Here is a 25,388-nt window from a genome sequence, read left to right as displayed (position 1 = left end):
TCCCCAATTCACAAAGGGGCATCGAAGGTTGACACGAATAATTACAGACCAGTTAGTTTAACTTCTGTTCCGGGTAAAATAATGGAGTCACTGGTTAAAGATGCATTGCAGGATCATCTAGGCAAGACTGCAGCAATAATTCAGACACAGCATGGGTTTGTTAAGGGAAAGTCTTGTCTGACAAATTTGATAGGATATTATGATGTGGTTACAAAGGAACTGGATGCAAAAAATAATTTTGATATCATATATTTGGATTTCAGGAAAGCTTTTGACACTGTTGCGCATGGAAGACTATTGTACAAATAGGAGCAGAATGGTATTAAGGGTAAGTTGCTACAATGGATAAAAGGATGGTTAAGTGGGAGAAGACAGACGGTGGTAATCAATGGGTGCTGCTCTTCTTGGACTAATGTTATTAGTGGAGTCCCACAGGGTTCGGTGTTAGGTCCACTGTTGTTTTGTATTTATCAATGATATTGATGAAGGTATATCAGGCTTAATGTCGAAGTTTGCAGATGATACAAAAGTTGGCAGGGTCGTTAATGACAGTAATGGCAGTGTGCTACTGCAACAGGATCTAGATAATTTGGGCAGATGGGCTAAGAAGTGGCAACTGAAGTTTAACCTTGACAAATGCAAAGTACTGCATATGGGTAGAAGTAACCCAAGAGAAACGTACCAGCTGTGTGGTACTACACTGAAGGTGGTAGAAAATGAAAAAGACCTGGGAGTAATTGTACAGTCAGATATGAAGTTTTCTGAGCAATGCAGATAGGCTGCCAGGGCAGGTCATGGGGTTTTGTCAATGATATATAGGAATTTTGCTAGCAGGGAGAAGGAGGTGATTGTCCCTCTTTATAAGGCAATGGTCAGGCCACGCCTTGAGTACTGCGTACAGGTCTGGAGGCCTCATTTTAGGAAGTATGTAGATTTACTTGAGCATGTACAGAGAAGGGCAACATGATTGGTGAGGGGAATGAAGGGATCCTCTTACCAAGAGAGGCTTAAGTTCTGCAAATTGCAGTGGCTGGAGACTAGGCACCTGCGCGGTGATTTGATTGAGGTGTATAAGGCCTTGAATGGGTTGAGCACGCTGAACTCTGATGGGATCCTTCCACTTGTTGAGATTACGAACCTAAGGGGGCATAAATTCAAATTAAGAAAAGACAGATGTAGAATAGATGTACGGAAATTTGCCTTTAGCCAGCGGTTGGTTAATTGCTGGAACAAACTTCCATCTGTCGTTGTGGAAGTTGATAGGTTGAATAAATTTAAGGAGGAACTGGACAGGCATTTGGAGGGAATGGTGTGATTTTTTTTTTTGGCTGATGCTGCATAAGCTCATACACTTGCTTTCTTGCATCACATGTCACTACTACTACTACTACTATGACAATCCTCTGTCTTCTATCCAGCCTGCAATCTTACTAGTAACTGCAAATTCTTCTGGTTTATACAGCAGCCTTCCATGAGGGATGATATTAAAAGCTTTACTAAAGTCTAGATATACAGGGTGTCCATAAAGTTCTTGTGCACTTTAAAACTGCAAACATAGGTTCTGTACATAAAAACAATGTGTAAAATGGATAAAAAAGGTAATTTATTCTAGTTTTTTTGCACAAAAATAATTACTTAATTTACTCTAATTTGCTTTTTAATTTTTTTTTTCCAGATAATTTACCTCACAGGAGATGGCTTCAATAGAAAAGGAAGTAAACTGTGTCCTCTGGCTAGTAAAGCGTAAGTCCATAACAATGGTTAGAAGAAAATTTTTGATGCATTGCACAAAGGAAGCTCTGCACAGAAATTCAGTTTCAAACTAGATAAAATTCAAAGAGACTGGTTCCATTAAGCTGCAAACTGGAAGGCCTGGATTAAATGGGGTGACTGCCAAGGAAGCTTTCAATAAATTCCATGAAAATCACTATAAAAGACATCTCTGGAACTTGGTATTCCTAGAGCAGTAGCACACAAAATTCTCAGAGTGAAATTGCAAGGACGGCTAAGGTAAAGAAAGCCTGCACGAGAAGCATGCAAAAGTTTGATGAAATTTACCGGTAAAAGTACTTTGCCGTAACGGCATTTGTATTGTTGCTCGCTCGATAAACAGATGGTGGGTGTTATCGGTCTGGAGTAGCAGTTGAATCCCACGGGAGCTTGAAACCGTCCCGAAGTGGAGGGGGTAACCTGACCTTTTTTCTTTAGAATCACTAATTGAATAAACTAACTGAATCACAAACAGAGTCATTACTAATGATATTAAGAGTAGGAGACCAGCAGAATTACTTAACAAGTACAGGTCACTGTTGAAAAAAAGCCGTAAATTAGGGTTGAATTTGAAAGTGTCTGCAATTCTTCCCACACACACAATAGGAGGGAGTATATGATGAGAGCCATGTTGATCAATTCGGCCCTGGAAAGACTGTGCAAGGCTCAAAGGGTAGAATTTTTTTCAGCCTGGTCTGTACTTGTTAACAGGAGAGACTGCTTCTACAGGGATTGGATACACTTAAATAGAAAGGGTGCAAGAATATTTGCTGATGCTATCAAGGCAATGTTAGGTGGGTCAGAAAACTGCTAGCTTGGGAGAATACAAGGACTAATAGATTAACAGTAGCCACTGGCAGAGGTGAAAGTGATTCTTGCACTGCTTCTATTGGAATGAGTAGCAGCCTAGAAAACAAGATGCAGGATATTTCAAAGATTGCTGGGAGTCATTGCAGTACAAGTAAACACATGGGTTGTGTTAGGGTAGCTAAGAATAGGAACAGGTGCATGTATACTTGCATCTACACCAATACTACGAGTTTGGTAAATAAATTTGATGAATTTGAGGTATTGCTCAAAACATCAAAGGCAGATATTGTTAGGATATCAGAGATGTGGAGTCACACAGATAAGGAATGCAGAACTGGAATTTGGGGAGTATAATGTGTATAGACAGGATAGGAAGGGAGGAGGGGTTATGCTATTAGGTAAGAAACATAAAATCCAAGGAAGTGAAGCCAATCGACATCACTGGACAGTGCAGTGTCGAGTCAGTTTGGTGTGACATAAGCATTGGGAGATCAAAATTGAGAGTAGAAGTGTGCTATAGGCCTAATGACTCTGATGAGTATAATAAGAAACTGTACAGGTTTCTTATTATACTCATCAGATATACCCAACCACAAATTCCAGATATTGACTGGAATTTGTGGTTGGTCACTCACACACACTAGCAAGGCTTTTTTTAGGGATTTATTGGATTATTGTTTTCTACATCAGCATGTTTGGGACGCAACTAGAAGGAGTAATACTCTTGATCTGATTATCAGTCTTGTTTCTTCATACATTAAGAATCTGCAGATAAAGGAACCACTAGGTGGCAGTGATCACAGTGTGCTGAAGTGGGATTTACTCAAAGAGGTAACTACCATCAGGGTTAAAGGGAAGGGTTTTTGCTTTTGTAAAGGTGACTACGGTGATCTGAGACTATTTAAATTCTATACAGTGGTACCAACTGATGATGCTACCAACCGCAAATTCAAAATGGGAAGCATTCAAAGAACTTATCTTGGAAGCTACTAGGCTTTACATACCAACTAAGAAATATTATTCAAGATTTAGGCCTAAATGGATGTCAGATGAACTAATGAGACATATGGCAGAGAAGAAAAATGCATGGGATACATATAAATTAATGGGTGACATCGAAGCCTAAGATAGATATAAGCTGGTCTGTAACCAAGTCACAAAGGAGATTAGGCAGGCAAAGGCAGATTATGAGAAATCCTTGGCAAAGGATGCAAAGAAAAACAGAAAAGAGTTCTTTACCTATTTAAACTCAAGAAGGAAAGGGATGAATCAGATTGGTCCACTGAATATTGATGGTTCAACAGTCGAGAATCCTGCTCAGGTGGCTAACAAACTAAACAAGTATTTTGCATCTACATTCACACATGAGGAGTATTCAGGAAGGGGAATGCCAGAGGTGAAGTAAACTCTGGCAGTGAGCTAGATGATTTTGTAATAACTGAGAGGAAAGTGGAGGAGAAATTGTTGAGGATAAACATAAAAAAGACACCTAGGGTGGATGGGATCTATCCAGTTATATTAAAGGAGGCAGCAAAGGAAGTAAGCAAACCATTAGCCATAATTATGAGTACTTTTTGGACTCAGGGGAGGTACCATAGACTGGAGATGTGCAAATGTGACCCCAATTCACAAAGGAGGATCAAAGGCTGACACAAGTAATTATAGACCTGTGAGTTTAACTTCTGTTCCAGGAAAATTAATGGAGGCACTGGTTAAAGAAGCACTGTAGGATTATGTTGACAAGACTTCAGTTATAGCTCAGACACAGCATGGTTTTATTAAGGGAAAGTCTTGCTTGACCAATTTGATTGTATACTACGATGCAGTCACAAAAGAACTGGATGTAGGGAATAACTTTGATATTATATATTTGGATCTTAGAAAGGGTTTTGATACTGTTGAACATGGAAAACTGCTGCACAAATTGGAGCAGTTTGGCATTGGAGGCAAATTGCTGCTTTGGATAAAGGGATGGTTGAGGGGGAGAAGACAGAGAGTGGTAATCAATGAACACTGCTCATCTGGACTAATGTTATTAGTGGACTCCCTCAGGGTTCAGTGTTGTGTCCATTATTGTTTTCTGTATTTATAAATGATATTGATGATGGTATATCAAGCTTAATGTCCAAGTCTGCAGACGATACAAAGGTTGGCAGGGTTGTTAAGGACACTACTGACGCTATGCTGCTGCAACAAGATCTGGAAAGGTTGAGCAGATGGGCTGAGAGGTGGCAAATGAAGTTTAACATTGACGAATGTAAAGTACTACATATGGGAAACAGCAAACCCAGAGCAATGTATCAACTCTGTGGTACTACACTGACAGTGGTAGAGAATGAAAAGGACCTGGGGGTAATTGTGCAGGCAGATATGAAGTTCTCTGAGCAGTGCAGATGGGCTGCAAGAGTAGCTCATGGTGTCTTGTGAATGATATATAAAAGAATTTTTCTAGCAGGGATAAGGAGGTGATTATTCCCTTGTATAAGGCAATGGTCAGGCCACACCTTGAGTATTGTATACAGGTCTGGAGGCCTCATTTCAAGAAGGATGTAGAGCTGCTGGAACGAGTACAGAGAAGGGTAACAAGATTAGTGAATGGAACAAAGGGTTGCTCTTACGAAGAAAGGCTTAAGTTTTGCAAATTACAGTGTCTGGAGACTAGGCACCGGCAAGGTGATCTGATAGAGGTGTATAAAGCCTTGAATAGTTTGAGCATGCTCAATGCCGATGGGATTCTTCCTCTTGCTCAGAATAATCACCTGAGAGGGCATAAATTCAGATTGTGGAAAGACAGATGTAGGATAGATGTGTGGAAATTTGCCTTTAGCCAGCGGGTAGTTGGTTGGTGGAAAAGACTTCCATCCCTTGTTGTGGAAGTTGATAGCCTAAATAAATTTAAGGCTCAGCTGGACATGTATTTCGAACGAACGGAGGGGTGAAATGGAAGCGGTTTTTTTTCTGGCTGATGCTGCATAAGCTTGCTTTCTTGCATCATATGCCTCTACTAATGCTAATGCTAATATTGGAAGTTCTGGCATCATAAAAAATGTTCGCAATGTAGTTTCACTGGTAAACCTTTTGGAAGTTTGCCGTGCTTCTCGTGTGGGCTTCCTTTGCCTTTTTTTTTTCTTAATAAACAATTTATCCACTAGTCCACCAGTGATTCTAAAGAAAAAAGGTCAGGTTACCCTCCCTCCACTTCGAGAGGGTTTCAATCTCCCATGGGATTCAGTTTCTACTCCAGACCAATAACACCCACTGTATGTTTACTAAGTGAGCAACAATACAAATGCCATTACTGCAAAGTACTTTTACAGGTAAATTTCATCGAACTTTTGCATGCTTCTCGTGTAGGCTTTCTTTACCTTCGCTGCAAGGACCTTACAAGATTCAATTACATCAAATGTTGCTGAAAGAGGACTACCATGCAAGATTAGTTTTTTTTTCCATGAGTTTAATGAAAACAACATCAAAAATGGCATCTTATCTCTTGATGATCAAATTCTTTTGATAAAGCAATGTTTCACATTAGTGGAAAGATTAATTGTCGTATTTGGGGACAGAGAAACCACAATAAGTCTGGGAACATGAAAGTGATTCCAGAAAAGTCAATGGTTGGTGTGCCCTTTGGTCGGTATTACATACTATAGGATTTTTTTTATTCCTGAACTAAGACGATTAAGAATTGAAGACAGTATGGTTTTTCAGCAAGATGGAGCATCCTGCTGCTTTGCTTAGAATGTCTGACAATCTTTAAACAAAGTGTTCCCAAACAGATGGATCAGCAGAGGTGGCCAACTGTTTGGCCAGCTCAACTCACCTGATTTGTCCCCACTGGAATTTTTTTCTATAGGGGACATGTTAAAAGTGTAGTTCACTCCTCAAAACCTTGCTCTTTAAATGACTTTCACACTAGGATCACAAGTGCAATTAATGCAATAACGAAAAACAACTGGAGAAAATGTTCATGGAACTATACAATTGTACTACACTACACATTAGTAATGCATAATGTAATACAATTAGCATTAGTTATGTAATTAGCATTAGTAATACTGATGGAGGTTATTATGAATCTTAATGACTACATAACCTAAAATATATTATGACTACATACCCTAAAATTATTGACTACCCTAAAGAATTATACTCTAAAAAATTATTATGATACCCCAAAGTTATTATGACTACATAACCTAAAATATAGAATAAATTATCTTTTCAATGAATTTTACAGAATGTTTTTATCTCACACAGAACCTAAGTTATTGAAGTTTTAAAGTGCATAAAGACATTATGGACACCATGTATAATGTCAAAATTGTTGTCTGCATCTACCTGTTTAATGACTATATCATAGTAATTTACCAGATCAGTCAGGCATGACTTTAATGGACCCATTCTGTGATCTATTCAGAATTCTATTCTTGTGAAGATGGTCTTAAATTGCAGGATGATGTCAATTAGATGTAAGACACTTTGTCTTACAACAGTTCAGTGTATGAGTCAATTTGGCACATGACAATTCAATGTACCAGACAATTAGGTGAAAGACAACTGGTGGTTATGACAATTCAGTGTATCACACCAGAGACCAGACAATAAAAAAATCAATGAAATAAATGGTTTGAGAAACTAAAAGAAATTCTGGTAATTAGAAAGGTGGAATGCAGAAATTTAGAAAAAACAGAAAAAAGAAAAGAATACATTTTTTATCAATTTATTTTGGGTAAGAATATTCACTCTGATCCTACTATGTTACAATATGGACATCTGGGGTAGCACAGTGGTTAGGATAACTGCTCTTCCACATGCTGTGGAAACAGGCTTGATTCTAATCCAACCATGATAGGAGGAAATTTTATGGGTAGGTGCACAGTCTCCTCCACTATGGAATTCAGTTGTTTTTTTTTATCAAGCAAACAAAACAAACTGCTAATACAAATACAGGTAGCCCTCGTTTTGTGCTGGTCAGATTTGCACCTTGCAATAGCACCAGCTACTAACCACGAGGCCATTTTTATATTATTTATTTATTTATTTTTACAATATTTTTATACATTGAAAGTTTAAAATCGTCAAACAAAATTTATCAGAATCTTACTGTACCATGCACTGTTCACATGATCAAAAACAATCTGAGCCAATCAGCAATTAGCACGTCCGTATCATAGCCAATCAGAAATAAGAAAACTTCCCACCCTCAAAGTAGCCACTCGTTGATGCAGGTGGCAAAGGTCCATGCTGTGAAGCATTTAGTTAGTTAGTTGTTTACGGCATTAACACGTTGGAAATTTATTATGCAAACATTTTTTATTAATTGTGTTATTAATAAATTAATTAATAATTATAGCCATGTGCAGTATTTGCCAATCGTGTTATAAAGTTTTTAATTTAATAGAACAAAGAGACGCCATGTAAAAGAAGTTCAATGAATCCTAGTGCAAATGAAAGCATGAAAAAAGCACATCGATCTATCACATTGGAAAATAAGATGGAGGTTATTTGAAGGATGGAAGCTGGTGAAAGCTGCCCTAATGTGTGTAGGGCTATGAATATGCTTCCATTGACTATTACTACAATTATGAAGAATGCTAATAAAATAAAACAATCAATGCAAAGTGGTAGGTAAAATTTTTGGTGCCAGGAACCTAACCCTGTGATTTCCCATTGACTCCATGATTTAAGGGTTCCATTTGCACCTGTCTCCCAGGAAACTAACCCTGTGATTTCCCATTGACTCCATGATTTAAGGATTCCATTTGTGCCTGTCCCCCAGGAACCTAACCCTGGCGTAAATCGAGGGCTACCCGTATATGCAGTTTACATCATATAGATGCCTTGTGGCCTTAGCTGTTTGGTGAAAAAATAAACACTCATTTAACCGTCCTCCTCCATGCTAACTATGTATCTTTTGGCTTACCAGCCCTTAATCAGGGGGACTGAGAGCTGCCATGGGCCCTGGAGTAAATGCTCTCACTAGGCCAGATTGACTTTCTCTGAGGGCAATCCCCTCCAAAAGTATACTGTGGGTTGCAAAATGAATGTCAGAAGGCAAGCCATAACCCGACAATATCCATTAATTATCTCTATTTTTGGTTTCCAGATCAATTTATCTCCATATATATTTTTAAAAATACAACCTGTAGAAGCAAAAGTAAATTGTAAAAAGTTTCTTCTTGTTTCCCCAATCTTTCACCTGTCTCTAGTACATTAAAAAATGAAGGTGGATAGTGTACTCTATCAAAAGTACTAAGAACCATATTGTGATCATTAAATTAACTTTCAGTACAGCATGTTTAAAGTTTGCATTTTCAGTCTTGCTTTTCATACAGTGAATTCTCACATAGAATCTATTGAATTGTTGTACTCACCACATTTTTATATACACTGAACTGTTAAGCACCAAATTGACATGGATCCTTGAATCACATCCTTAAACAAAAAATCCATAATCTTTCCTTTTACAGGAGTCAAACCCACTAGCCCATAGTTATCCAACTCCTCTTTAGTACTACCTTTGTGGATTGGGGCAGACATTAAAACTTCTCCAGTCCAAGTGAGATCTATCCAGAGTATAATGATGCTCTTATTACCATTCCTAATGGTTTGATAAACTTGCATTATCCTTTTTCATTATAACTGAAAATTATGTTACTGGCAAAGTGTGGAATCAAGACACTGTATAGAATGCCTGGCAAAGTATTGAAATAAACTTTTCTTTATCGTCCTATGATACTATTATTAAGTAAACCACAGTTCTAACTTTTATACAAAGGCATACTTGGGGAAAAAATACTGCTCCTCATATTTTGTTCTTAAAATTAAACATATATACCTGTTATAAGTAGTAAATATAATATAAAAAAAAAATTATAACATGAAAACTTTGGAGAATTTCCATCTGTTTTACATTTATTAATAGCATTTCCCCTATTACAAACTTGCAAATGTAATGATGTACTGTATCAGAGTAAAAGTTTTATCAATGCAAACTGGTAAAAACCTGGAAAGAAGTGTGTTGTTGGTGATAAATTTAACTTATTGAACTAAGCAGTGCACACAATTTGGGATTTAAAACAAAAAAAATGATAGTCACTTGAAAACAAAATGAAGTGTATACATAAACCCAAACATTCTGACATTGATAAGGCTCTTTTAAAGTGGTTTAAACAGCAGTGGAGTGAAAATATCCTGACAGGTGGACCATGTTTAATGAATAAAGCAGATAATTTTTCCAATTTAAGTTGCATCACAGCATGTGTTTTGGAGAAGTTAAAGTTGGACAATGTATTCATTTTGCAGGGATTAAATTCAGTATGGCTCGCAAAAAGAATATGCAGACAAGACATTTTTAATGCATATGGAACTGACCTCTTTTTCTTTTTTTTTTAAATTAACTCCTGATGCAATGTTAAAATTCAAGAGTGAAAATTGTGTAGGTAGTAAACTATCAAGAGACTGGTCACTATCCTCATTTGCACTAATTTGAATAGCACAGAAAAATAAAAGAAATGTTTGTGATAGGCAATTCTCAACACCCATGATGTTTCAAACACATGAAACTTGTGTTTCTTCCAGGAAGCACAACAAGAAGATGCTGCACCAAATGGATCATGGGGTAATACAAAGGTCTCAAATCTCATTTTTGAAAAATTATTTTTGGTGATACTCCAATTTCTAGACAAGATGATATATCTCTTTTGGGAATTACCCTGACTTCTAATCTCTCTACACAAGCATATTACAAATATTGCTTCCTCTGCATCTAAAAAACTTGGTTTTCCCTTTCGCTCTAGGGCGTTACTTTTCTTCCAAACAGCTGTTCACTCTGTACAAATGACAAATCCTCTCTACCATGGAATATTGTTCCCACATCTGGGGGAAGGTGCCCCCAAAACTTCTCTCAGGCTTCTAGATTCCATTCAGAAGAGGACAGTTAGGTTAATTAATGACTCATCTCTAACAGAGTCTGAGTCTGGCCACTCTCTGTCTCATAGATATTCTGTTTCTGCTGCATGCCTTTTCTACAGATACTTCCATGGGCACTGTTATTCTGAATTGGCTTCTATAATTCTCACTATCTCTTTCAAAACAGTCCGAACATGTGCACCCACCAGCCAACATCCATTTACTGTCCAACTTTTCACATTCACATAACCAACCTTTCATCTTCCTCGTTTATTCATTCAACTGCAGTTTTCTGAAACAACCTTATTTCATACATATTTCCTGATACTTATAGTCTACAGAAGTTCAAGTCTAATGTCAACAAATATCTTTCGTCTTCTCAACCTCCAACCTATGCACGGTACTAAGTGTTATAGGTTCTAATACCTCTCGTGTTTGGGGTTTTCATAAAAAAAAAAAAAATAAAAAAATATGCATTTTTTTAATTTTGTGTAGTTCACAAATTCTACTGATATTTCCATGGGCATAGAAAATTAATTTCTTCACTATTATATTGCTGAGATATTGATGCAGAGGTATATTTTTCTTGCAACCATTTAGATTTATAGATTATTCTACCAAAATTCTCTCCGATATCATTATTATATATACATATTATATATTAAAATAATACTTACTAAGTAAAGAAATGCATGAGGCATAATAAATTATGAATTGAGAATTTACTATAGTGCATTCGGTGAAATACATACCATTCTTTGTTCATAATAGCAAATTGCAGTGAATGGCATCGATTTAATTGTATCTCATATTGTGACTCACATAACAATGAGTTACCACATATTGCACTACCTTGAATAAGTAACGCTTCTCCAATGGAGAAGACTATTGTTACTTATTCTCAGTACTCATTACAACTTGCTATTATGAACAAAGAATGGTGTGTATTTCACCAAATGTTCTATATTATAATAATACATATCTCTCTATACATTAAAAAAGTTTTCCTCTTAGTGATATTTATTCAAGCCAATGCGAGAAGAGGGCGGGGCAATTACATCACTACAAATGTGCAGGTAAATAATTACGTAGGTCATTTTCTGATTAGATTTCGATCAATGTGTTATAATGTTAATATAAAAAAACTGGTATAATGTTATTAATATACAAATAATAACATTATACAATACAAAAATATATAAAGGAGCATGAGGATGGTGAATATTAAATGGAAGGAACACAAATGGGTTACTGGGCAGAATCAGACACTTGCTGTTGACAATGTAGAGCATGTACGTGGGACACACGCCAATGTTTGCTGCATTGAAAGACAACTGCCTCCATAATGTTAATATATATTTGTAAATAGTTTAGTATTTTATAAATATTTGTATAGTTTATAAATGTTTTGTCATGCTCTTTCATACGCAACAATATTCCTCACGCATTATGGAATCCGAAACAAAAGGCCTTTTACTACGTGACCTATGAAAATGCAGGTAAATAATTACGTAGTGATATTTATTCAACCTTGAGAATGCAGTGTGGTGGGTAACCAATGAGAGAAGAGAGATGCGGGTCATGTGGTACAAGTGGGCAGGGCAATTACATTAATACAAATGCACAGGGAATAATTACATAGGACATTTCCTGATAGATAGCGATCAGTGCATTTCAACAGGTGTGTCTTTTACGTAGAAAAGTGTGCATGGGGTGGCGAGCAAAGCAAGCAGGGGGTGGAGTCCCTTAGTTATATATTATAATAATACATATTATAATATGTATGGTCTGAGACAGTATTTAAATTCTATACAGTGGGACCAACTGATGATGTTACCAACAGCAAATTCAAAATGGGAAGCATTCAAGGAACTAATCTTGGAAGCTACCAGGCTTTACATACCAACCAAGAAATATTGTTCAAGGTTCAGGCCTAAATGGTTGTCAGATGAACTAATGAGACATATGGCAGAGAAGAAAAATGCATGGGATACATACAAATTAATGGGTGACATGGAAGCCTATGATAGATATAAGTTGGTCTGTAACCAAGTCACAAAGGAGATTAGGCAGGCAAAGGCAGATTATGAGAAATCCTTGGCAAAGGATGCAAAGAAAAACAGAAAAGAGTTCTTTACCTATTTAAACTCAAGAAGGAAAGGGATGAATCAGATTGGTCCACTGGATGTTGATGGTTCAACAGTTGAGGATCCAGCTCAGGTGGCTAACAATCTAAACGAGTATTTTGCATCTACATTCACACATGAGGAGTTATTCAGGAAGGGGAATGTCGTAGGTGAAGTAAACATTGGCAGTGGGCTAGATTATTTTCTAATAACTGAGAAAAAAGTGGAGGAGAAATTGTTGAGGATAAACATAAAAAAGGCACCCGGGGTGGATGGGATCTATCCAGTTATATTAAAGGAGGCAGCAAAGGAAGTAAGCAAACCCCTAGCCATAATTATGAGAGCTTCTTTGGACTCAGGGGAGGTACCCATGGACTGGAGATGTGCAAATGTAACCCCAATTCACAAAGGAGGATCAAAGGCTGACACAAGTAATTATAGACCTGTTAGTTTAACTTCGGTTCCAGGAAAATTAATGGAGGCACTGGTTAAAGAAGCACTGCAGGATCATCTGGACAAGAATTCAGTTATAGCTCAGACACAGCATGGTTTTGTTAAGAGAAAATCTTGCCTGACCAATTTGATTGGATAACTATGATGTAGTCACAAAAGAACTGGATGCAGGGAATAACTTTGATATTATATATTTGGATCTTAGAAAGGGTTTTGATACTGTTGCACACGGAAGACTGCTGCACAAATTGGAGAAGTGTGGCATTGGAGGCAAATTGCTGCTATGGATAAAGGATGGTTGAGTGGCAGAAGACAGAGAGTGGTAATCAATGGACACTGCTCAACGTGGACTAATGTTATTAGTGGAGTTCCTCAGGGTTCAGTGTTGGGTCCATTGTTGTTTTCTGTATTTATAAATGATATTGATGATGGTGTATCAGGCTTAATGTCCAAGTTTGCAGATGATACCAAGGTTGGCAGGGTTGTTAAGGACACTACTGATACTATGCTGCTGCAACAGGATCTGGAAAGGTTGAGCAGATGGGCTGAGAGGTGGCAAATGAAGTTTAACATTGACAAATGTAAAGTACTACATATGGGAAAAGGTAACCCCAGATCAACGTATCAACTCTGTGGTACTACGCTGACAGTGGTAGAGAATGAAAAGGACCTGGGGGTAATTGTGCAGGCAGATATGAAGTTCTCTGAGCAGTGCAGACGAGCTGCAAGAGTAGCTCATGGTGTCTTGTCAATGATATACAGGAATTTTTCAAGCAGGGACAGGGATGTGATTATTCCCTTGTATAAGGCATTGGTCAGGCCACACCTTGAGTACTGTATACAGGTCTGGAGGCCTCATTTCAGGAAGGATGTAGAGCTGCTGGAACGAGTACAGAGAAGGGCAACAAGATTGGTGAATGGAACAAAGGGTTGCTCTTACGAAGAAAGGCTTAAGTTTTGCAAATTACAGAACCTGGAGACTAGGCATCGGCGAGGTAATCTGATAGAGCTGTATAAGGCTATGAATGGCTTGAGCATGCTCAATGCCGATGGGATTCTTCCTCTTGCTCAGAATAATCACCTGAGAGGGCATAAATTCAAATTGAGGAAGGACGGATGTCGGATAGATGTGCGGAAATTTGCCTTTAGCCAGCGGGCAGTTGGTTTGTGGAATAGACTCCCATCGCTTGTTGATGAAGTTGATAGCCTAAATAAATTTAAGGCTCTGCTGGACAGGTATTTCGAATGAACGGAGGGGTGAAATGGGAGTAGTGGTTGTTTTCTTTTTTTTTTGGCTGATGCTGAATAAGCTTGCTTTCTTGCATCATATGCCTCTGCTAATGCTAATGCTAATATTATGTTATTATATAATAATATATTAAGTATATTATTATACTATTATATTATACCTATATTATAATATAATATAGGTATAATACTATATTATACCTATTACATTATATATATAATACATATATAATATTATAATATATATTATGTTATATTTCATATTATTATTTCTTCCATTACAGTTTTAATTTTTTTCCCTAAATATTTAGTGATACTTCACTAAGAAGACTTAGGTATACAACAATGTTTCAGTCCTGGTATTATTGTAGCTAGTCAAATTTATACAGGCAGTTCTCGCTTTATGAGTTTTTTTTCCCCAAGTATCAAGCATAAACAAAATCGAAAATATGAACATTAATTGCAAAAAATGAATGTCAAACATTCATAAATACTGCATTACAAACAATGTGCATAGCTATATAATACAGTGATCTTGGAAGTTGAAAATTTCAACTTCCAAGATCTTGAACTTGAACTGTATAACTAAGCTATTTATCTCTCTAAAATGTCATTTTTAAAGTCACAAGCTGACCTTATGGCCACATAAAAGGCCATGAGCATGGTTTGTAAATTGCATTAGTTACCAATTCAAATAATTAAAATGCACTACACTTTCATCGTTATCATATGTTCCGTTTTAAGAATCAATTTTAAACGGCTTTGTGATATTTTTCTAAAGCACATTTCTGGAGGTTATGACCATAAAACAATAAAAACAATTTGAACTTTCTGGTTTATTTGGCTTTTCTGTTATTGCAAGCAATTGTGTGGTTTTTTATGTTATTATGGTGAAATGTGTTTCCCCCTTTACTGAAATCTTCAATCATACAAAAAACATAAATAAATTTTTAGAATCTTCTCTTCATTCCTTTTTTTTTTAAGCTTTGTAAACTTGTTACTCCACGCGAATCATGTTGAAATTTGTGTGTGTGTTGTTAAAAAATGCTTATGCATGCAATCATGAAATTTATAATTAAAAGAGAAGATTATCTTGGAAACAAATGCCTCTTGAAACATTTCTGAAGATGACGACTCCTTGCGCAACAAACCAATGAGTGCCGAGCCAATAATAAGTGATCAACGAGTGTGCATTTAGTCGATGATGATGATGAAGAATAAGTATTCTTTAAAATTTGTAAGTCGTAAATAATTTCTCTATTATTATAATTTGCTTGATTTTACAGGTTACGTTTTCATTTCTTTCGATAAATCAATCATTGTTTAAATATAAGCTAATTATCTAACTAATTTTATTGTTGAGAATGCAACCCCTATTTTTAACCTTATGTCTATGGGAAATAAATTCCCGCTTTACGAGTTTTCACTTTATGAGCGCACGCTAGGAACGAATTAACTTGTAAAGTCGAGAACTACCTGTATTTATTTTTGCATTTATACAGCCTCATTAAACCTTTATTTATTTATTTAATTTTTCAAGTTCTGTTCATTGATATTCTCTTTATTTGTTTGCTTTGCCATATCTTTTCCTATACTTACAAATTTCCATGCAGAGAATAATATAATTCTTACTGCTGAGCATTGTGATATTCCACTTTTCAAATCTACAGCCATTCTCTTCAGTGGCTTTTAAATTTATTTCTTTAGGTATTATTTGGTTTATTCAGCCTTTGCTGCTAGTACTCCCATTTAAATTTTATAGTTTTACACTCACTATATTTCTATTCATTTGTTCTCATATGTTTTAGTTATTGGATCTACTTATGTTCTAATAAATTTATACATTTTTTTGGCTGGTGCAGCATAATCCATAGGCTTTCTTGCACCATGCGGCTATTACTAATACTCAATAAATATATATAGTAGAAAAGCATAATGTTCAGACATTATTACAAATAAAACTATAATTCTTCTAATTAAGGTTTGGACCTTACTTAGAAATAAAGCTGTCCCCTATTTGCTTAACATATTTCAGGTCTCCAAATTAAAATATGGTACAAAATAAATCTCTATATTATGCCTTCTAAGAAAACAAATATTCTTTATATTTTTTTCATTTTTGGATGCAAATTTATTATTCAAGTATAAAAACATCACACTTGCCATCAGCATAAAATGCATGATTACCCAAATCACACCCAAGAAAGTTACAAAAAGATCATAACGATTCCTTCTGCTTTGCCAATATCCTCGAGGAGTGAAGGCAATTGTCTTCATAAGAACCTAATAAATTAAAGATAATAATGAAATAAATTAGACATACATTTTATTATATGTTAATACAGTGGTTTTCAACCTTTTTTTAATAATGGCACCCCTAAGTAATTTATTTTTTTTTGTGGCACCCCACTCAATTTTCTTCCTGTTAGATCTGATTCTCTCTCTCTCTCTCTCTACACACACACACACACACACACACACACACACACACACACACACACACACACACACACACACACACACATGTATATATAATATTAAAAAAATGTTATATTATAGTTATTACAATAATATAGCTATAAACAAAATTACAATTCATAATACAAATTATATATATATATATATATATATATATATATATATATATATACTGTATAATTTTATTCTTTATATAGAGGTACTAAATAAACATCAATTATAGATCACCACAAAATTAAAAAGATACTGTACACCTTTTTATAATGAAATAAATATATAAATTTAAAAAAATAAGTTTAAGAAACTTAAATCCAAATTATGTGGCACTCCTGGAATGTTGTTGTGGCACCCCAGTTGAAAACCACTGTGTTAATACATAATATGTTAACAGTAAAATGTCAGTTATCCAGAATAATTGATGTCAGACCTCTTCTGGATAGCCAAATTTTCCGGATAATTGAACAGGAAAATTTTCTGGATAATTTTTCCGGTAAGATTAAATAAATTTAATATGTATTTAATCTTACTTTTTTATTTATTTATTTAATTTAATCTTATTTATTTAATTGTAAGGTAAGATTAAATAAATTTAATCTTACTTTACGATTAAATTAAATAAGATTAATTAAATAAAAAAAATTATAAACCAATCTTGGAAAACAGAAACATCCATCCAGGCATTTTTTTATGATTTTTATACAAAACAGGAAAATTAAAAAGATGAAAGATTTTTAAAGGCTCTTGGTTTTTTCGACTTACTGATAACAAGCACAGACCATCTATGTGCCCCACGGGCATTTTCACACATAGCAATTGTAACTCGCTCTTTTCTTATCTTAAAACTTGGTGCAGGCATTTCTCTTTTAGTGGCTAGGGTTTTTCTCGGTAATTCTTTCTATAATAAGCCATCTCATCAACATTATAAACATTTTCTTTCTCATAATTTGCTATAACTGAAGCAAACTTACTTTTCAAAGGACACCACTGCCGATTTGTCTGCAGAAAGTTTCTCATCTTGAATATCTAGTTCACGTATACTGTGTCTCAGTTTATAAAGTTTTTCAGCCAACCTGTGCTTGCCTTAAAATCTTTATTACCTATTAATTTTCGATTAAAATCCAATGCCTTTTCACACAAAATTGGGCCAGACACTGGTTCACCTAAACTTTGCTCTGAAAAAAATAAAGTGAGTGCACTCTCTAAAGCAGCATTTTCAGGTTTTGACATTGTCTTTTTTCTGCTAGATCCTCCTTTACTATCCATAATTGACACAAATTCTGTTAAAGCATTGGAATTTTTCTTAACATTGTAAATTGTTTGAAGTTCCCACATTAAACCCTTTAAAGATATTTCCTAAATTTTAACCTTTTCTAATTCTATTAATAATTTCTGTTTTCTGTTGCAATGTTAAAACTATGCATTTTCTTTCCGTTCACATTTTACTGCAAAAAATTGAGAAATATAATAAATCACGCAGTTTCAGGCCAATATTATTCTTACTGAATCTGGAGCTAAACTAATCTGAAATTCACTCATGGTTTCCGAGAAAACCCAATAGTCTCTGTGGTATTTATCTAAATCACATTTCTGAAGGTCACATAGAATTGTAGAGGTCACAACCAATTTGCAATTTGCAGTTTATTGGGCTTTTTGTTTATACAATCTGTTATAAGCAGGGGTGGTAAACTCGATCTTTCGCTTATTATAATCAAAATTAAATTTGCAAATGTGCTCAATATAACTAGAGCTTACTGTACTACCGTTAATAAAAAAAAAGAAGAAAGATCAGCCTTTCAAATTATTCCAAATAATTGACTTATGGATAACCAACATTCTATTGTATGTGAAATCATTAAATCTAGGCATATAAATTTAAATATTTGTCCTTTTGTGTGTAATGCTAAATATTCCCATGTTTTATCATATATATGAGGCATTATCTCAAAAATTATGAGAATGCATTTAAAAACAAAGAATCCATTTAATTTAATTTGCATCATATCTCCTTCAAAGTACTTTCCTTGGGAAGCACACCAAGCCCAGTGATTCTTTCCCTGTTGAAAGCATGAAGTCTGTAACAGCATTACTTAAGGAAAAAATCTGTCAGCTTCTTAAGTTATGTCTGCAAGGCTTTCAAAATAAGACCACTTTCTGTAAACAAATATGGAATCTTTCAATTAGCAAAGTTTCAAACATTTAAATGATCATTAATTCCTAAGAAAAGACCCATCCAACTTTTAATTCTCATGAACTTCAACATTGACTTAAGGGCGTCAGTATAGATATCAAACAACTGTGCTCTATGTTAAGAATATGGATGACTAGTTTTCACATTGCAACACTTTCAGTGCAGAAAATATTAACTGCTAACCAGCTGGAAACAGTAACAGAATAAAGAGATAAAATACTCCTTTACTCTTTAGTGCCAGTATTAAAAATTGCAGAATAATTCAAGGAAAGAAATGCCATCTGCTATTTAGGAAAAAAAAAAAAAAACAAAGCCTCCTTAGTTTCATCTAGTTCATGGGTAGATATCTAATCTATCTTTAAATATAAATAATCATTTTTAATTTTGCAAGGCTGGATGGTAGTCGTTTCAATAGTAATCCTTTGATTAAAAGCAAGTTTTCTTATGTTTACTCTACAATTCGAATCTTTCTTATGTTTACTCTACTTTTTTAAAATTTGAATGTTCCCTTGTTTGAATCATCCTAGAAAGAGAAAATATAACCCTAGCATTAAATTTTCTGAACCATTTTTTTTAATATCTTAAACACCTCAATCAGACTCTCTGGTATCTAACTTCTAGACTTTGCAACTTGCAGGACCAGACTTTCATACTGTAAGAATATCCTTTTGAACATGGAAATCTATGTTCCCTTGTTTGAATTATCCCAGAAAGAGAAAATATATCTCTAGCATTAAATTTTCTGAACCACTGTTAACAGGAGAGATTGCTTCTACAGGGATAGGATACACTTAAATAGAAAGAGTGCAAAAATATTTGCTGATGCTATCGAGGTAATGTTAGGTGGGTAGGAAAACTGCTAGCTTGGAGTGGGGGGGGGGTTACAGCCTAATAAATTAACAGCAGCTGCAGACAGGGGTGGAAGTGATTCTTGCACTGCTTCTATTGGAATGAGCAGAAGCCTGGAAAGCAAGTTGCTGGGGATTTCAAGAACTGCTGGGAGTCATCATGAAACAAGTAAATACATGGGCTGTGTTAAGAGTAAGAACAGGTGCATGCATACTTGCATGTACACAATGCTAGGTGTATAGTAAATAAATTTTACAAATTTGAAGTGCTGGTCAAGACATCAAAGGAAGATACTGTTGGGATATCAGAGAAGTGGTGTCACACAGATATAAGGAATGCAGAGTTGGAATTTGAGGAGTGCAGTGTATACAGAAAGGATAATGCTGTTAGTTAAAAAACACGTAAAATCTAAGGAAGTGCATCCAGCTGACATTGGTGGGCAGTGAAATGTTGAGTCAGTTTGGTGCAAAATAAGCACTAGGAAAGCAAAAATGAGGGTTGGAGTGTGTTATAGGTCTAATGATTCTGATGAGTACAATGAACAACTATACAGAGAAATAGACTGGACCAGCAAATCAGAAAGTCTTATAATGGGGGATTTTAACTTCCCAGATATTGAATGGAACCGGTGCCATCGAAAATCTCAACATACCGATTGCATTTAAAAAAACAAAGTTAGGGTCTATATCTCTGAAACTGTTTTTGCAATAAGAAATGTTTTTCATTTAATCAAAACAGCCACTAAAAACATTAAAATTTTATTATATTGATATTTATCAGTTCACAAAAACCACATTACTGACAATAATCACAGTTTAATGATATCAAAATCACAGATTAAAATCTGCAAAAAATCAGACAAATTATAATCACATGTTTAAGTATTACAGAATAGTATTCTTAATATACTTCAATAATCTTAATAAAAATACTTAAATAATCTTAAGTATTATAATAAGAAGAAGAAAATGGCATTTTTTTTTTTTTCGGGGATATTTTTTCCTGTTACCCCTTTCAACGTATCCTGCCGGTACCCATGATCATGCCTAATATACTTGTCAGAGAAATTCGTGAAAGTGCAGCTAATAACAAATACCTGTATAATTACAGTTTTAGTTATGCTAATGATATTTATGACAAATGTTATGCAGTTGCCAAAATGCATTACTCTAAATTTTCATATTCTGAAAGTATTCTTATTTCAAGTTTTTTATCTTAGCATTTCAATGCTATACCTATAATAATTGCTTAAACACCCTATACAAATACCAAAATTCAACTTGAAAAATTACCAATTAAATGCAATATAATAAAGTAAAATAAATTAAGTCATTTTTTAAAAATGCTTGTTTCTGTAACAGAAAACATGATCTTCAAAGTAAAGAGGTTTTTGACATTAAAATTTTTATTTTTTATATTCCTTCTATACAAAATTAATCTAATATGGTAAATTTTTCACTTACAGAAAAACTAATAAATATATAGAATTATATTAATATATTTTTACAATATAGTAGATGTCGGGATTTTCGGCTGTCGGGAATTTGGCCTGTTGGGATTTTCGGCTGTCAGGATTCTGGCCGTTGGGGTTTTGGGCCAGACTCAACTGGAACTTGTGGATTGGTCACTCGCACACTGGCAAGACTCCTGTAGATTTACTGGATAATTGTTTTCTATAGCAGCATGTTCGACAGGCAACAAGAAGGAATTATACTCTTGATCTGATTATCAGCAGTGATTATTCATGCATTAATAATTTGCAGATAAAGAAACCACTAGTGGCAGTAATCACAGTGTACTGGTGTGAGATTTACTTAAAGACGTAACTACCATCAGGGGCAAAAAGAAGGGTTTTTGCTTTTGCAAAGGTGACTACAGTGAACAGTTTTTAAATTCTATACAGTGGGACCAACTGATGATGTTACCAACAGCACATTCTAAATGGGAAGCATTCAAGGAATTAATTTTGGAAGCTACTAAGTTTTCATACTAACTAAGAAATACTGTTCAAGGTTTATGCCCAAATGGATTTCAGCTGAACTAAACAGACTTGTGACAGAGAAGAAGAATGCATGGAATGCACATAAATTATCAGGCGACACAGAAGCTTATGATAGATATAAGCTAGTCTGTAATCAAGTTACAAAGGAGGTTAGGCAAGAGAAGGCAGATTATGAGAAATCTTTGACAAAGGATGCAAAGAATTCTTTACTTATATAAACTGGCACCTCCATAGCCAAGTGGGCAGGAGCAGTAGTGCATAGCACACGCTTCTTGATTAGACCGGGGTTCGAGCCCATGACCACCAAATACGGAGGATGCGGAAAGGTCAGGGATGACCACCGCATATCCCCGGAACAATATGGCCTTAGTTGCTAATGCTTCTAAAAACCAAAAAACAACAACTTATATAAACTCTATAAGGAAGGGGATGAATCAGATTTCTCCACTTTGGGAGCTAAATAATTTTGCAATAACTGAGAGCAAAGTGGAGGAGAAATTGTTGAAGTTACACATAAAGGCATCTGGGGTGGATGGGATCTATCCAGTTATATTAAAGGAGGTGGCAAAGGAATTAAGCAAACCCTTGGCCATAATTATGAGAGTATCCTTAGACTCAGGGATAGGTCTCCACTGACTGGAGATGGCATACATATATATTAAAGATTGAGGTGTATAAAGGCCTTGAATGGTATCCCCAATTCACAAAGGGAATCAAAGGGTAACACGTGAAATTGCAGACCTGTTAGTTTAACTTCTCTTCCGGAGAAAATAATGGAGTCACTGGTTAAAAAAGAATTGCAGGATCATCTAGACAAGACTGCAGCAATAATTCAGACACAGCATGGGTTTGTTAAGGGGAAGTTTTGTCAGAACAATCTGATTGGATACTATGGTCATAAAGGAACTGGATGGTAGGGTTGTTAATGACAATAATGGCAGTATGCTACTGCAACAGGATCTAGAAAAGTTGGGCAGATGTGCTGAGAAGTGGCAACTGAAGTTTAACATTGACAAATGCAAAGTACTGCATATGGGTAGCAGTAACTCCAGAAAAATGTACCTACACTCAGGTTGGTGGAGAATGAAAAAGACCTGGGGATAATTGTGCAGTCAGATATGAAGAGTTCTGAGTAGTGCGCAGACAGGCTGTCAGATCAGGTCATGGGTTCTTGTGAATTATATAGAAAAATTTTGCTAGCAGGGATAAGGTGATTATCCCCTTGTATGAGGCAATGGTCAGGGCAAAACCTTGAGTACTGCGTACAAGTCTTGAGGACTCATTTTAGGAAGCACGTAAAGTAGTTAGAACAAGTACAGAGAAGGGAAACAAAAATGGTGAGGAGAACAAAGGGGTGCACTTACCAAGAAAGGCTTAAGTTCTGCAAGTTGCAGAACTTAAGGTGTCTAGTCTCCAGAATTCATCTGGAGACTAGGCACTAGCAAAGTGATTTGATTGAGGTCTATAAGTCCTTGAATGGCTTGAGTAAGCTCAATGCTAATGGGATTCTTCCTCTTGCTCAGATTACGAACCTGAATTACTGAACTTGAACCAGATTACGAATAGATATGTAGAAATTTGCCTTTAGCCAGCAGGTAGTTGATTGCTGGAACAAACTTCCATCTTTCATCGTGGAAGTTGATAGCTTAAATAAATTCAAGGAAGAACTGTACAAACCTTTGGAGAGAATGGATGGGTGAAATGGGAAGAGTGTTTTTTTTTTTTTTTTTGGCTGAAAGTGTAATAACTTCCTTTCTTGCATTATATGCCTAAAGCTAATGTAAAAAAATGCTAATGTCTTAAACACTTCAATCCAACCCTCTTGTAGCTAACGTCTAGACTTTGCAACTTGCAGAACCAGGGATTTAATCTGTAACAATATCCCTTTGAATTCACATCTAATCTCGAAGCCCCCCCCTTTGCAACTTTTCAAGCCCGTCTAAAAATCAATTTGAAATGAGATTTCAAAACTAATATATCATATTTAAGATGTGGTGTATAATATGAAATACCAATGATTTATACAGTGAAATTATTGCTTCTTTACTACAAAATCCCTGCATATTATTCACTTAATATCCAAGTAGCCTTAAGGCACTGCTGAGAGAACTTCACGTTTCACTGTATTACCATCCCTAAATTCTTTGCCTTTATAAATACAGTGCAACCTGAATATAGTTGTCGGGTGAAAACTTTAATAGCCATTTTATAAGCAAAGCCATTATAGCCAAAAAAATTTTACCATTTTTTCCTGATTTTTTAACATAAATACACTTTACTTAGTAAATAAAATACTTTATTTACTAATGTTTTAGGAATATACAGATGAAAAGACAAAGTATTAAAGGCTATATCAACCCCCTTTAGATTCTGCTAATATTGTTTGTTTGTTTGTTTGGTTTTTAGGAGCATTAGCAACTAAGGTCATATTGCTCCGGGATATGCGGTGGTCATTCCCTGACCTTTCCGCATCCACCGTATTTGGTGGTGACGGGCTCGAACCCCCGGTCTAATCAAGAAGTGTGTGCTACGCACTGCTGCTGCTCCTTCCCACCTGGCTACGGAGGTGCCTTCTGCTAATACACAATGCTGTTTGTTTGTTATTGTTATTTGGTTTTTAAGAGCATTAGCAACTAAGGCCATATTGCTCCGTGAATATGCGATGGTCATTCCCTGACCTTTCTGCATCCTCCGTATTTGGTGGTGATGGGCTTGAACCCCGGTCTAATCAAGAAGCGTGTGCTACGCACTGCTGCTCCTTCCCACCTGGCTACGGAGGCACCTACACAATGCTGTTACGGACTTACTGAAACAGTACATCCATTCTGAAACAGTCATGTAATTTAGCTTACCAGAACTGATGATAGCACTTTTGCAGTATATAATTCTTAGCAGTGGTCGGATGCAATAAATGAAGATGTTCACTATCACTCTGATGTTCTAATCACAACATCACCTCATTAATGTTTTCAAGCACTTTGTTAATTTCTAATGTTTTTTCCGTACATGATCATCCACATTATCTTCTGAATCACTCCCTATGTCACTGGCCTTCAATCTGTCAATTGTCTTCTCACTGTTCACAGAGGCTGCAATTTCTTTCTCACTCAGGTAATGTGCACCTGGAGCTTATGCATCCACCTCAATCCAAGCCGCCAAGTCATTTGCTTCAAAACTGTACCATGTATGTTACAAGCAGCCTTTGCTTCTTGTTCTGGAAATACTGCTAATCCAAGGTTGTTATTAGTGATCTCATCTTTTCCAATACATTTTTTCCAGAACTTTTCAATAGTTGTTGAGCTTACTTTCTCAAAATTGTATGCAATATCTTTCAGTGTTAATGTTTTTAGAAATTTTAGAAAGAAACTTTACATGGGAATTTGTAGGAATGCCATATAGTCTTCTAATTGTATCACAGAAGGATATTTACACTGCCCAGTATGGTTATAAATTCCAAAATCCTTTAAGAAGTGTCGGAAATATGGATATCCACAAATGGCCTGCTGTAATGCCTCTGCATGTGCTTGGTGTGGTACAAAGGACCATGAAATTA

General features: G+C 35.6%; 1 protein-coding gene across 1 annotated transcript in view; it reads right to left on the bottom strand.

The window, feature by feature from the left end:
• The window catches only part of na (sodium leak channel non-selective protein na), a 605,671-nt gene that overhangs the window by 157,162 nt on the left and 423,121 nt on the right, over positions 1-25,388 (bottom strand). Inside the window, exon 30 of the mRNA XM_090376183.1 lies at positions 16,482-16,601. Coding sequence (XP_090232309.1) covers positions 16,482-16,601 — 120 coding nt within the window. The remainder of the gene's footprint in view (positions 1-16,481; positions 16,602-25,388) is intronic.

This window comes from Mastigoproctus giganteus, chromosome 6, assembly GCF_048544385.1.
Source record: "Mastigoproctus giganteus isolate SK-2022 chromosome 6, ASM4854438v1, whole genome shotgun sequence".
Taxonomy (NCBI): Eukaryota; Metazoa; Arthropoda; class Arachnida; order Uropygi; family Thelyphonidae; genus Mastigoproctus; species Mastigoproctus giganteus.
The sequence above is the reverse complement of the archived record's forward strand: the minus strand, read 5'-3'. Positions and strand labels throughout refer to the sequence as shown.